This window comes from Cetorhinus maximus, chromosome 7 (genome assembly GCF_964194155.1).
Source record: "Cetorhinus maximus chromosome 7, sCetMax3.hap1.1, whole genome shotgun sequence".
NCBI lineage: Eukaryota > Metazoa > Chordata > Chondrichthyes > Lamniformes > Cetorhinidae > Cetorhinus > Cetorhinus maximus.
The window spans coordinates 145027126-145040548 of NC_135885.1; the positions used below are offsets into that span (position 1 = coordinate 145027126).

Here is a 13423-nt window from a genome sequence, read left to right on the forward strand (position 1 = left end):
CACATTTGGTCGAATGCTGCTTTGAAGTCCAGGGCTGTCACTCGTCTGGATGTGAACAGGATTGGTGTCCTTGCCAAAGAACTCTGTCTACCCCATCCACTGCACTATGGTTGCACCTCCCTTATCTGCAACTTCCACCGCCTGGAGGGACAAGAGTAGCAATGTCATGGGAGCCCACCATCTCCAGTTTCTCCTTCAAGCCACGCAACACTCTGACATGGGCATATGTTGTTGTGCATTCATCGTTGCCGGATCAGTTTCCTGGGATTCCTGATATAAGGCCACATGGTTCGATTATGAGCAGTTCAAGGAAGCAGCCCACTGCCAAGGGGCAACAACTGTGGCCGTACTCATGTCACCACATTCCAAGAACAAATACTGAAATATGCTTCAGCTAGTTTAAAGAAGTTGAAAGCCTTTGGAGGTCTTACTCAGGAATTCGCAAGGTAGATGTGTGGTTGCAACGAATAGTCCTGAAGAGTTAATTTTCTTCGCGATTAAATAATGTCCTAGAGCTTACAGTAGTAATAATGGTGAGGCTGTACGCATTCACTTTATGTAAATCAGACAGCAAATTCTGACATCTGCACATGGCACAGTTAATGACGGAAACCTGGCAGTTGAGTCAGTGATATCTGCTCCTCCACAGGGCTCACAGTTGAGTCAGTGATACCTGCTCCCTCACAGGGTTCACAGTTGAGTCAGTGATATCTGCTCCTCCACAGGGTTCACAGTTGAGTCAGTGATACCTGCTCCTCCACAGGGCTCACAGTTGAGTCAGTGATATCTGCTCCCCCACAGGGTTCACAGTTGAGTCAGTGATATCTGCTCCTCCACAGGGTTCACAGTTGAGTCAGTGATACCTGCTCCCTCACAGGGTTCACAGTTTAGTCAGTGATACCTGCTCCTCCACAGGGCTCACAGTTTAGTCAGTGATACCTGCTCCTCCACAGGGCTCACAGTTTAGTCAGTGATACCTGCTCCTCCACAGGGCTCACAGTTGAGTCAGTGATACCTGCTCCTCCACAGGGTTCACAGTTGAGTCAGTGATATCTGCTCCTCCACAGGGCTCACAGTTGAGTCAGTGATACCTGCTCCTCCACAGGGCTCACAGTTGAGTCAGTGATATCTGCTGCTCCACAGGGTTCACAGTTGCAGTCTTCACAGGTTAAATCATTAGGAATGAACTGATTTGTCAGGAACCTCCAACAATTTGCACATTATTCTCAGTGAAAGGACCAATGAGAATGTTAACCCTTGTTCAATCAGGTATAACTGAGCTTTTTATGGCATACCAAGTCATATTTGGTGCTGAATGACCAAACTGACGCCTGAATAGAGGAAGTCTGTACTCTAGAACCCCGCTGATTCTTTGTGGGCATCTTTTTTTTTGAGGTCATTGGAGGAGGCTGTTCATTCAGTGCTGATCTTAAAAACCAGCCGATAACCTTCATGACACAGGGAGACTAACTTCCATTTAAAAATTAATATTAAAACAGCTCTGGGATTTGCTTTTATTTTCTTAAGAGGTTAAAGTGATGTTTGAGTAAATCAGTAAGGCACAGAGAGCAGTGTGTGTACAAAAGAGAGGGGGCATGGAGAGGCAAAGATTGACTGAAAGGGAGAATGGAAACAATAGAAGCACAAATGGAAAGGAATTGAAGGGTTGAAGACGCAAGCTGAGAGTTGAGCAGTGAGGAAGTTTACACACTATTTATTTTAACCTCAGTAATGCAACAGAAGATCAGCTGCTTTCTTTTTCAATTTAATTTGCCTTTCTTTTTAAATACAACAATCTTTATATTTTAAGGACCAGTAATCAGGAAAATAATTAAAATAACTGGCAAAAGAACTGAGGGAAATGAGAGTTTCATTACACAGCGAGTTGTGATCTGGAATTTTCTGTCTAACGGGCGGTGGAAGCAGATTCAGTAATAATTTTCAAAAGGGAATTGGATAAATACTTGAAAAGGAAACATTTCCAGGGCTCAGAGGAAAGAGCCGGGGGGGTTTATTTAGACAGATATTTCAAAGACACACATGATAGACTAAATGGATTCCTCCTGTGCTGTAAGATTTGCTGATTATAAATTTTTTTTCTTATTCGTTCTTGGGATGTGGGCATCGCTGGCTAGGCCAGCATTTATTGCCCATCCCTAGTTGCCCTTGTTCAGAGGGCATTTAAGAGTCAACTACATTGCTGTGGGTCTGGAGTCTCATATGGGCCGGACCAGATAAAGGCAGTAGATTTCCTTCCCTAAAGGACATTAGTGAACCAGGTGGGTTTTTATGAGAATCGACAATGGTTTCGTAGTCATCATCACACTTTTAATTCCAGGTTTTTGATTGAATTCGAATTTCATCATCTGCCGTGGTGGGATTCGAACCTAGATCCCCAGAGCTTTACCCTGGGTCTCTAGAATACCCTGAGCTCTGATGAAAGGTCTAATGAGCTCTGAAAAAGGGTTATACAAACTCGAAATGTCAACTCTGTATCTCTCTCCGCAGATGCTGTCGGAGCTGTTGAGTTTTTCCAGTATTTTCTGTTTTTGTCTCTGGAATGCTAGCCCAGTGACAATACCACTATGCCACTGCCGAAAGATCTTATGGATCAGTGTAATTTCAAAGCATGCAGCCTCAGTCCATGTACCCTGCCTTGAGCTATCTTCTACAACCATGGGTTCTTCTACTGTGTGTGCTGATAGCTATTTAGATTCCGCTTTGACATGTATCTGATTTTGTAATGTGCCTCTCACTCTTTCCTTTTGTCCCTGTTCCAAGAAATGTGACCGACAGTGACATCCTTGCACTGGAGAGACGATTACTGCAGACGATGGACATGATCGTCAGCAAGAAGAAGAGGTAGGAGCTGTCAGCATTACGAACACCAACAGCTTTTCTTTACAGCAGAACCTCAAGGGGAAGGGCTCAGCGGGTCTGACAGCATCTGTGGTGAGAAAGACAGAGTTAACGTTTCGAGTCCGTATGACTCTTCTTCAGAGACTCTTCTGAAGAAGTCATACAGGATAGAAACATTGACTCTGTCTCTCTATCCACAGGTGCTGTTATCCCTGCTGAGTTTTTCCAGCATTTTCTGTTTTTGTTTCAGATTTTCAGCACCCGCAGTATTTTGCTTTTATCTCAAGGGAAGGGACCAGGTTCTGTGTGGAAAAGTCCATGCCTTTGAACAATACAACAACAGCATGCATTATATTGCACCTTTAAATAGTAGCAACTCCCAAGGCATTCCACAGGAGTGTTATCAAACATACTGAACCACAAGGAGACATTAGGGCGGGTGACCAAAAGCTTGGTCAATGAGTAGGTTTTCAGGAGTTTCTTAAAGGTGGAGAGAGATTTAGGGAGGTAATTGCAGAGCTAGGGCCCAGGCAGCTGAAGGCATTGTTGTTTACCTCCCTCCTGATTGGCAACAAACAGATTCAAATCAGAACAAGTGGGCAGTATAGAAACAGAATATTATAAATTCCTCTTGGTTAATAGCAAAGTCGGAAGCTGGATTTACACTCTTTCCAATTTCCTTATTAATCAAGTTCCCTTCAAGACATACACCATCCCAACTTAGAATTATATCGCCATTCTTTCACTATCACTGATTCAAAACCCTGGAAATTCCTAACAGCATTGTGGGTGTTCCAACAACACATGGAGTCTTTGGAATTCTGTTCCTCAAAAGGCAGTGGAAGCAGTGTCTTTGAATATTTTTAAGGCAGGGGTACATAGATTGTTGATAAGCAAGAGGGTGAAAGGTTATCGGGGGTAGGCGAGAACGTAGAGTTGAGGTTACAATCAGATCGACCATGACCTCATTGAATGGCGGAGCAGGATCGAAGGGCCAAGTGGCCTACTCCTCCTAATTCGCACGTATGTTCGTATGGACTACAGCAGTTTAAAAAACAAGTTCACCACCAACTGCTTGAAGGCATTTAGGGATGATCAATAAAATTCCTGCGACTAGGTAAAAGCTGCAACAGAAATTCATGATGCTGTCAGACATACTGGAATGCATTGTGATCACATAGTTATTCCGATTGTGTTCCTGTTGACCAAGAGGAATTTCTAATAATCTGTTTCGAGACAGTCTACTTTTGATTTGAAGCTGTCTGTTATCTGTTAATTTAAATTTTATGGAGCAGAAGAAAATGCCATTGCATTCAAGCTGCTTAATCAGAATTACTAAATGAGCAAAAATGAATAAGGAGGCATAGACTGTATCCAGTGTTAAATAAAACATCCTATCCCCCAATTCACATAGGGAATGTCCTTAAAATAGTGATGCCCAGTACATTAGTCACTAGCCACACAGGGCCATTTGGAAATCTATATGTTGCCAAATGCATTTTTCGTAAGTAACTGAACAACGAGTAATTGGGCCTATAATCTCAATACTCATGTCCTCACAGCACCTGCATGAGAACTTTAAACCTTCCTATGCATTTGTTGGTAAAATAGTAAGAGGAAAAGCTGATTGTGTGTGCTTTTTTGATTGTTGTGAGCACTTTACTTCCTTGGTTATTGAACGGAGAAGATGTTTGTGAAGCAGATGTCCACATGTGAAGCACATTTACCTGTGTATAAGTTATTTTTGACTAAAATTAGTGCATGTATCTTAAACAGTGTTGCTATGGGAACACATGGGGCTTGTCAGTGATTTCTATCAGACTGCATGTCTTATGATAAAGCAATATCCTGAAATTTCACATGAGCATATCCACGAGTATTTAAAATAACTTTGCAGTTCAATTTGTATTTTACTCTGTCATATTATACAATTTTACCCTGTGATATTATACAAAAACGTCCCTTGTTTATGATTATGTGGATATAATCACACATCCATGATGGCAGAAATATGCAAGAATGACAATAGTGACCTTTTGGATAGGTTTGTATCTTGCTGTGCATCTGTATTGATTGAAGTGTCTTGAATAATTGATGCATTGAAGTACTGATGTTGCACCTAGCTCCAGCTTACTTTGCAGATACTGGGTGAGTTCACCTTAATTTTCACAGGCATTTACCCTTACTGTCTTAGTTGCTTCTGAATATTAAGGTGACTGTACAAAGGGCTGCCGTACTATTAACCTCCCAGTTGGTGGCACTATCAAGCTACTAGATGCATCTACTAGAGATTAACTTTATAGGCACAGAAGTCAGCCATTCGGCCCATCAGAGCTGTATCACAATTCAGTTACATGGCTAATCTGTACCTCAACCCCATTTTTGCACTTTTAATATCCCTTGCGTATGAACATACAAGTTAGGAGCAGGAGTAGGCCATTTCGCCCCTTTACTTAATAAAAATCTTGAGCTCAGTATTGATTTCATATGATCCCCAGGATATTAGAAGAGGCGAGTTCCAGATTTCCATTACCTTTTATGAAAGGTTGTGTTGCTTTTAAGATTACGCTCTCTTTTTATGGAATCTCCCACCAAAAGAAATAGTTTGCCTGTATCTACCCTGTTATATCCTTTTATCACTTTAAATGCCTCAATTAGATCACCACTCAACCCTCTAAGCTCAAGGGAGCACAAGCAAAGTTTCAAGTTCTCACTATTGATATATTTCTATTGTGTCGGGCAATCTCATCCCTGAGGGGGACAAGTTTTTACGGTGTAATCAGATTTTTAATCAGTAAGGGAATCAAGGGTTATGGGGAAAAGGAAGGAAAGTGGAATTGAGGATTATCAGATCAGCCATGATTTTTTTTTTATTCATTCGCGGGATTTGGGCTTCGCTGGCTGGGCCAGCATTTATTGCCCATCCCTAGTTGCCCTTGAGAAGGTGGTGGTGAGCTGCCTTCTTGAACTGCTGCAGTCCCTGAGGTGTAGGTACACCCACAGTGCTGTTAGGAAGGGAGTTCCAGGGTTTTGACCCAGTGACAGTGAAGGAACGGCCGATATATTTCCAAGTCAGGATGGTGAATGACTTGGAGGGGATCTTCCAGGTGGTGGTGTTCCCATCTATCTGCTACCCTCGTGCTTCTAGCTGGTAGTGGTCGTGGGTTTGGAAGGTGCTGTATAAGGAACCTTGGTGAATTGTTGTAGTGCATCTTGTAGATGGTACGCACTGCTGCTACTGTGCGTCGGTGGTGGAGGAAGTGAATGTTTGTGGATATGGTGCCAATCAAGCGAACTGCTTTGTCAAGCTTCTTCAGTGTTGTAGGAGCTGCACTCACCCAGGCAAGAGGGGAGTATTCCATCACGCTCCTGACTTGTGCTTGGTGGACAGGCTTTGGGGAGTCAGAAGACGAGTTACTCGCCTCTGACCTGCTCTTGTAGCCACAGTATTTATATGGCTTACCCAGTTCAGTTTCTGGTCAATGGTAACCCCCAGGGTGTTGATAATGGGGGATTGAGTGATGGTAATGCCATTGAACATCAAGGGGCGATGGTTGGATTCTCTCTTATTGGAGATGGTCATTGCCTGACACTTTTGTGGCGCGAATGTTACTTGCCACTTGACAGCCCAAGCCTGGATATTGTCCAGGTCTTGCTGCATTTGGACATGGACTGCTTCAGTATCTGAGGAGTCGCGAATGATGCTGAACGTTGTGCAATCATCAGCGAACATCCCCACTTCTGACCTTATGATGGAAGGAAGGTCATTGATGAAGCAGCTGAAGATGGTTGGGCCTAGGACACTAGCCTGAGGAACTCCTGCAGTGATGTCCTGGAGCTGAGATGATTGACCTCCAAAACCACAACCATCTTCCTTTGTGCTAGGTATGACTCCAACCAGTGAAGAGTTTTCCCACTGATTCGGGAGTTCAGCTCTTTTGTCCATGTTTGAACCAAGACTGTAATGAGGTCAGGAGCTGAGTGGCCCTGGTGGAACCCAAACTGGGCATCAGTGATCAGGTTATTGCTAAGCAAGTGCCGCATTATAGCACTGTTGATGACCCCTTCCATTACTTTACAGATGATGGAGAGTGAACTGATGGGGCGGTAATTGGCCAGGTTGGATTTGTCCTTTTTGTGTACAGGACATACCTGGGCAATTTTCCACATAGCTGGGTAGATGCCAGTGTACAGCTTTGCTAGGGGCGCGGCAAGTTCTGGAGCACAAGTCTTCAGTACTATTGCTGGAATATTGTCAGCGCCCGTAGCCTTTGCAGTATCCAGTGCCTTCAGCCATTTCTTGATATCACGTGGAGTGAATCGAATTGGCTGAAGACTGGCATCTGTGATGCTGGAGACCTCCGGAGGAGGAGGCCGAGATGGATCATCCACTCGGCACTTCTGGCTGAAGATTGTTACGAATGTAACAGAACTGCTGTGCTGGGCTCCTCCATCATTGAGGATGGGGATATTTATGTACCACCTCCTCCCATGAGTTGTTTAATTGTCCACCACCATTCACGACTGGATATGGCCGGACTGCAGAGCTGATATCTGATCCGTTGGTTGTGGGATCGCTTAGCCCTGTCTATCACTTGCTGCAAATGCTGTTTGGCACGCAAGTAGCCCTGTTTTCTAGCTTCACCAGGTTTACACCTCATTTTTAGGTATGCCTGGTGCTGCTTCTGGCATGCCCTCCTGCACTCTTCATTGAACCAGGGTCGATCCCCTGGCTTGATGGTAATAGTAGAATGGGGGATATGCTGGGCCATAAAGTTACAGATTGTATTCAAGTACAATTCTGCTGCTGCTGATGGCCCACAGCGCCTCATGAATGCCCAGTCTTGAGTTGCTAGATCTGTTCAAAATCTATCCCGTTTAGCACGGTGGTAGTGCCACACAACACGATGGAGGGTATCCACAACGTGAAGGTGGGACTTTGTCTCCACAATGATTGTGCGATGATCACTCCTAACGATACTGTCATGGACAGATGCATCTGCGGCAGGCAGGTTGGTGAGGATGAGGTCAAGTATGTTTTTCCCTCTTGTTGGTTCCCTCACCACCTGCCGCAGACCCAGTCTAGCAGCTATGTCATTTAGGACTTGGCCAGCTCGGTCAGTAGTGATGTTACCGAGCCACTCATGATGATGGACGTTGAAGTCCCCCACCCAGAGAACATTCTGCACCCTTGCCACCCTCAGTGCTTCCTCCAAGTGGTGTTGAACATGGAGGAGCACTGATTCATCAGCTGAGGGAGGGCGGTACTTGGTAATCAGGAGGTTTCCTTGCCCATGTTTGACCTGATGCCATGAGACTTCATGGGGTCCGGAGTCAATGTTGAGGACTCCCAGGGCAACTCCCTCCTGACTGTATACCACTGTGCTGCCATCTCTACTGGGTCTGTCCTGCCGGTGGGACAGGACATACCCAGGGATGGTGATGGTGGAGTCTGGGACATTATCTGTTCCATGAGGATGACTATGTCAGGCTGTTACTTGACTAGTCTGTGAGACAGCTCTCCCAATTTTGGCACTAGCCCCCAGATGTTAGTAAGGAGGACTTTGAAGGGTCGACAGGGCTGAGATTGCTGTTGTCGTTTCCGGTGCCTAGGTCGATGCCGGGTGGTCCGTCTGGTTTCATTCCTTTTTTGTGTCTTTGTAGCGGTTTGTTATAACTGAGTGGCTCGCTTGGCCATTTCAGAGGGCATTTAAGAGTCAGCCAGACTTCTGTGGGTCTGGAGTCACATGTAGGCCAGACCAGGTAAGGACGGCAGGTTTCCTTCCCTAAAGGACATTAGTGAACCAGATGGGTTTTTACAACAATCGTCATCATTGGACTTTTAATTCCAGATTTTTATTGAATTCAAATTCCACCATCTGTCGTGGCAGGATTGGAACCCGGGTCCACAGAGCATTAGAACCATAGAACCATAGAACCATAGAAAAGTTACAGCACAGAAGGAGGCCATTTGGCCCATCTTGTCCATGCCAGCCCGAGGACACCCAGGTGCCCTTTCTAATCCCACCTTCCTGCACTCTGCCCATAGCCTTGCAGCTTACAGCACTTTAGGTGCAGATCCAGGTACTTTTTAAAGGAGTTTAAAGTATTGCCTCTGCCACCAACTTGGGCAGCGAATTCCAGACACCCACTACCTTCTGTGTAAAAAAAAAGTTCTTCCTCATGTCCCCCTTACACCTTTTGCCCCTTACCTTGAATCTATTACCCTGGGTCGCTGGATTAATAGTCCAGCGACAATACCACTCCGCATTGCCTCCCCATGAATGGTGGAGCAGACTCAATGGGCCGAATGGCCTACTTCTGCTCCTGCATCTCAAACAGCAACCAGCTTTCCTGACTTGATATGTAGCTGTTCCCGTGCTGTACAAAGCTCAATGCCAACCTGGTGCTTCTGCATATTCATAGTACCAGACGTGCTTAGAAAAGTCAATTCGAATGAATGACTTGCATTACTACTGCGCCTTTCATGACCTCAGGATGGCCCAAAGCAGCCAGACATCACAAATCTCGCAAGGTCATTAGGAAGGCAAATAAGTGTAGTCATTATTGTACTGTAGGAAACATGGCAACCAATTTTGCACACAGCAAGCTCCCACAAACAGTAATGTGGTAATGAACCAGTTTATCTGTTGATTGAAGGACCAATGTTAGCCAGGACACTGGGACGAACTTCTCTTGGGATCAAATGACACTGGGGCGAACTCCTCTTCTTCAAACATTTCATAATTCTGGGTGCATTTTCTGTTCTGGGATACAGGTTTTTTTTAAATGACCTAGAACCCCTTTGTTCTGTTCTCTTTATGGGACTTCTTGTGCACATGGATCTCAAACCTCGTTGTGGCAAACGACAGATGGTGGAATTTGAATTCAATAAAAATCTGGAATTAAAAGTCCAATGATGACGATTGTTGTAAAAACCCATCTGGTTCACTAATGTCCTTTAGGGAAGGAAACCTGCGTCCTTACCTGGTCTGGCCTACATGTGACTCCAGACCCACAGAGGTCTGGCTGACTCTTAAATGCCCTCTGAAATGGCCAAGCGAGCCACTCAGTTATAACAAACCGCTACAAAGACACAAAAAAGGAATGAAACCAGACGGACCACCCGGCATCGACCTAGGCACCGGAAACGACAACAGCAATCTCAGCCCTGTCGACCCTTCAAAGTCCTCCTTACTAACATCTGGGGGCTAGTGCCAAAATTGGGAGAGCTGTCTCACAGACTAGTCAAGTAACAGCCTGACATAGTCATCCTCATGGAACAGATAATGTCCCAGACTCGACATACCCAGGGATGGTGATGGTGCTGTCCCACCGGCAGGACAGACCCAGTAGAGATGGCAGCACAGTGGTATACATTTCCTTTCACGTATGGTAAATTGCTCGTTTCTGCTCGAATATTCTCAATAATATGCGTAATATTGCCATAGGATAATACACAATTTTTGACGGGATGTGGTTTATCTGCATTGCAACTAGAGTTTGAAAGTTTTTCATCATTTTATTGTGCAATTTAAAGTTCTCAGGAAGTGCACATTTTCGGATCACTGTGGTTTCATGGTGCTTACCTTGTAACGTAAGTCTGTGACCTACATTACTGATTCACATAGATTAGTTGCACAAGGGGTTTGTTACTTTAGCATAACAGCAACTATTCTAATCAGATCAACATTGCAGGACCCTTAAGCACCCTGGAAGCAGAAAAGATGGAAAACAAACTGATGAAATTCAAATGAAGAATGTAAACAACAAACAATGGGAAGAAAAGCTGTAGCAATGTTTTAAGACAGGATTGTAGCAGTTGATACAAAAGCTGAAATTTTCATTTTCATAACTGAAAGGAGGACTATCTAAAGTACTGCACCTTTCCAGAGTGTGATTTGCAGCACGTTTCACATTCTGCTTTTTACAACAGTGAGGAAATACGAAGTTTGAAGACGTGGTTTTTAAGTTTTGTACTGCACACTGGCTAATCAAGTGAGAAGAAATGTATATTTTTTTCCAAGAAAGATAGATTATGCATTTAAAATCATACCTTTCACCACCTCAATACCATCCCAATTAAAATAAATTAAATCAACTGGATAGAATAAATCATTCGAGGACTAATCAGTATAATACAGCACAGGAGACCATTCAGCCCATCATACTTATATGTCTTAGCTCTTTCAAAGAGTGACCCCCTAGGGGAGGCGTTGGTGTAGTGATATTTTCGCTGGACTAGTAATCCAGAGACCCAGGGTAATGTTCTGGGGACCCGGTTTCGAATTCCGCCATGGTGGAATTTGAATTCAGTAAAAATCTGGAATTAAAAGTCTAATGATGACTACAAAATCATTGCCAATTGTTGTAAAAACCCATCTGGTTCACTAATGTCCTTTAGGGAAGGAAATCTGCTGTCCTTACCTGGTCTGACCTACATGTGACTCCAGACCCACAGTAATGTGGTTGACTCTTAAAATGTCCTCTAAACAAGGGCAATTAGGGATGGGCAATAAATGCTGGCCTAGCCAGCGACGCCCGCATCCCATGAATTAATTTTTTAAAAAGTCTCACTCCCCTGCCCTTTCCCCACTACGAACAAATTTTTCCTTTTCATGTCTTTATCCAATTCCCTATTGAATCTGCTTTCACCACCCTTGCAGGCTGCACAGATCATCATAATACACCACATTAAAAAATTTTTCATCTCCCCTCTGGCTCCTTTATAAATTACCTTAAACCTGTGTCCCCCAGTTATCGACCCTTCTGCCAGTGGAAACAGTTTCTACTTATTTATTCCTTCATTATTTTGAACACCTCTCTCAAATGTCCCCTTAACCTCCTCCACTACAAGGAGAATAATGCCAGCTTCTGCAGTCTCTCCAAATAATGCTTTAATTTTTAAAAGAAATGATGATGGAAGAATGCGTTCTTCAATAATTTATGTAATATTTAATAGACGTGGAAAAGGGGCTTTTACCTCTTTGGAATGTTACTGCCTTTTGTAGGAGGTTGCCCTACACTGTTCCCTTTTACAGATAGCAGTGGAGGGATAAAAGCAAGTTGCTTTGTTTTTCAACTCACCAAAGCTGAACATTAATTTGTTTCGGGCGAGCTAGCCAGTGGAATTTTCCAGCCTTCGGAGGTGAGGAGACTAATGGATTGAAATAGCTGAGGATGTTATTGAAAGGTCAGTGTTCAGATGCTTCAAACAGAAAAGAGACATCACGCAAAGAGTGTCCAGACTAATGTTGAAAAATTGGAAGCTGACTTTCTGTTGATTGGAATACTGGATTTGGATCATGGTCCAATTTATCTGAAAGCAGAAACCTCTGGCACCAGTGCACCTTTTAAACATCTACATTAGTTGCAGTCTACTGATCCATTATTTACAATTAAAAATAAATTGAATTACTCAATAATTCGAATTAAGCAACCAAGTTGTCAGCCATGCTTCTGTGGTAGCACACTTGCCTCTGAGTCACAAGGTGGTGTGTGCAAGGCCCACACCACAAAATGCAGGCTGACATCCCAGTACAGTTGTGAGAGAGTGCTGCACTGTCAGAGGTGCCATTTTTAACCGAGGGCCCTATCTGCCCCCTCAGATGGACATAAAAGACCCTGTAGCCACAGTTCCGAAGCAGAGCAGTGGAGTTCTCCCTGGTGTCCTGGGCAATATTTATCCCTCAATCAACATCATTAAAACAGATTATCTGGTCATTATCACATTTGCTGTTTGTGGGAGCTTGCTGTGCACAAATTGGCTACTGTGTTTCCCCACATTAAAACAGTGACTGTACTCGCAAAAGTTACTCATTCTTGTGAATCATTTGGAATGTCCTGAGGTGGTGAAAAATTCTATATAAACGTAAGTCTTTCTTTTAAGTATGACAGACATGGGAATTTATGCTTTAAAAAAATGAATAATTTGAATTAAGAGGAATATTATGTTGTTTGAAACTCCATTAAATGTGTTACATAAAGCATTATTAGTCATATGGTTTAATGGACAGGGAAATCCCGAAATACTTGGGTTCCTTTTAAAATATTTTCATAATACGATATTGAAGTTTCCCACCTCCCTCTCCCTACATACATACACAGACACATACACAATCTCTCTCTCACTCAATCTCGCACGCACACTCTCGAATGCAGTCTCTCACGTACAAACACACTCACACGTACAAACTCTTTCACATGTACACTCTCATGTACAACCACGCGGACATCACATACTCTCACACGCATATCACATACACACGCACATCACACTCATTCACGCATATCATATGCACATCACATCACACACATGCACATCGCATACACGCACACACGTGCACACACATGCACATCACATACACACACACATGCACATCACATACACACATGCATATCTCTCACACATGCACATCACACACATGCACATCACATACACACACACACACATCACATACACACACACACATGCACATCACATACACACACGCACACACATGCACATCACATGCACACACACATGCACATCACATGCACACACACACATGCACATCACATGCAC

The 13423-nt window shown here is 43.8% G+C and overlaps 1 protein-coding gene across 1 annotated transcript in view; it reads left to right on the plus strand.

Moving 5' to 3' along the window:
- The window catches only part of LOC144683044 (Golgi pH regulator), a 49813-nt gene that overhangs the window by 9555 nt on the left and 26835 nt on the right, over positions 1–13423 (plus strand). The window contains exon 6 of the mRNA XM_078546049.1: positions 2782–2862. Within this exon, the coding sequence (XP_078402175.1) occupies positions 2782–2862 (81 nt within the window). The remainder of the gene's footprint in view (positions 1–2781; positions 2863–13423) is intronic.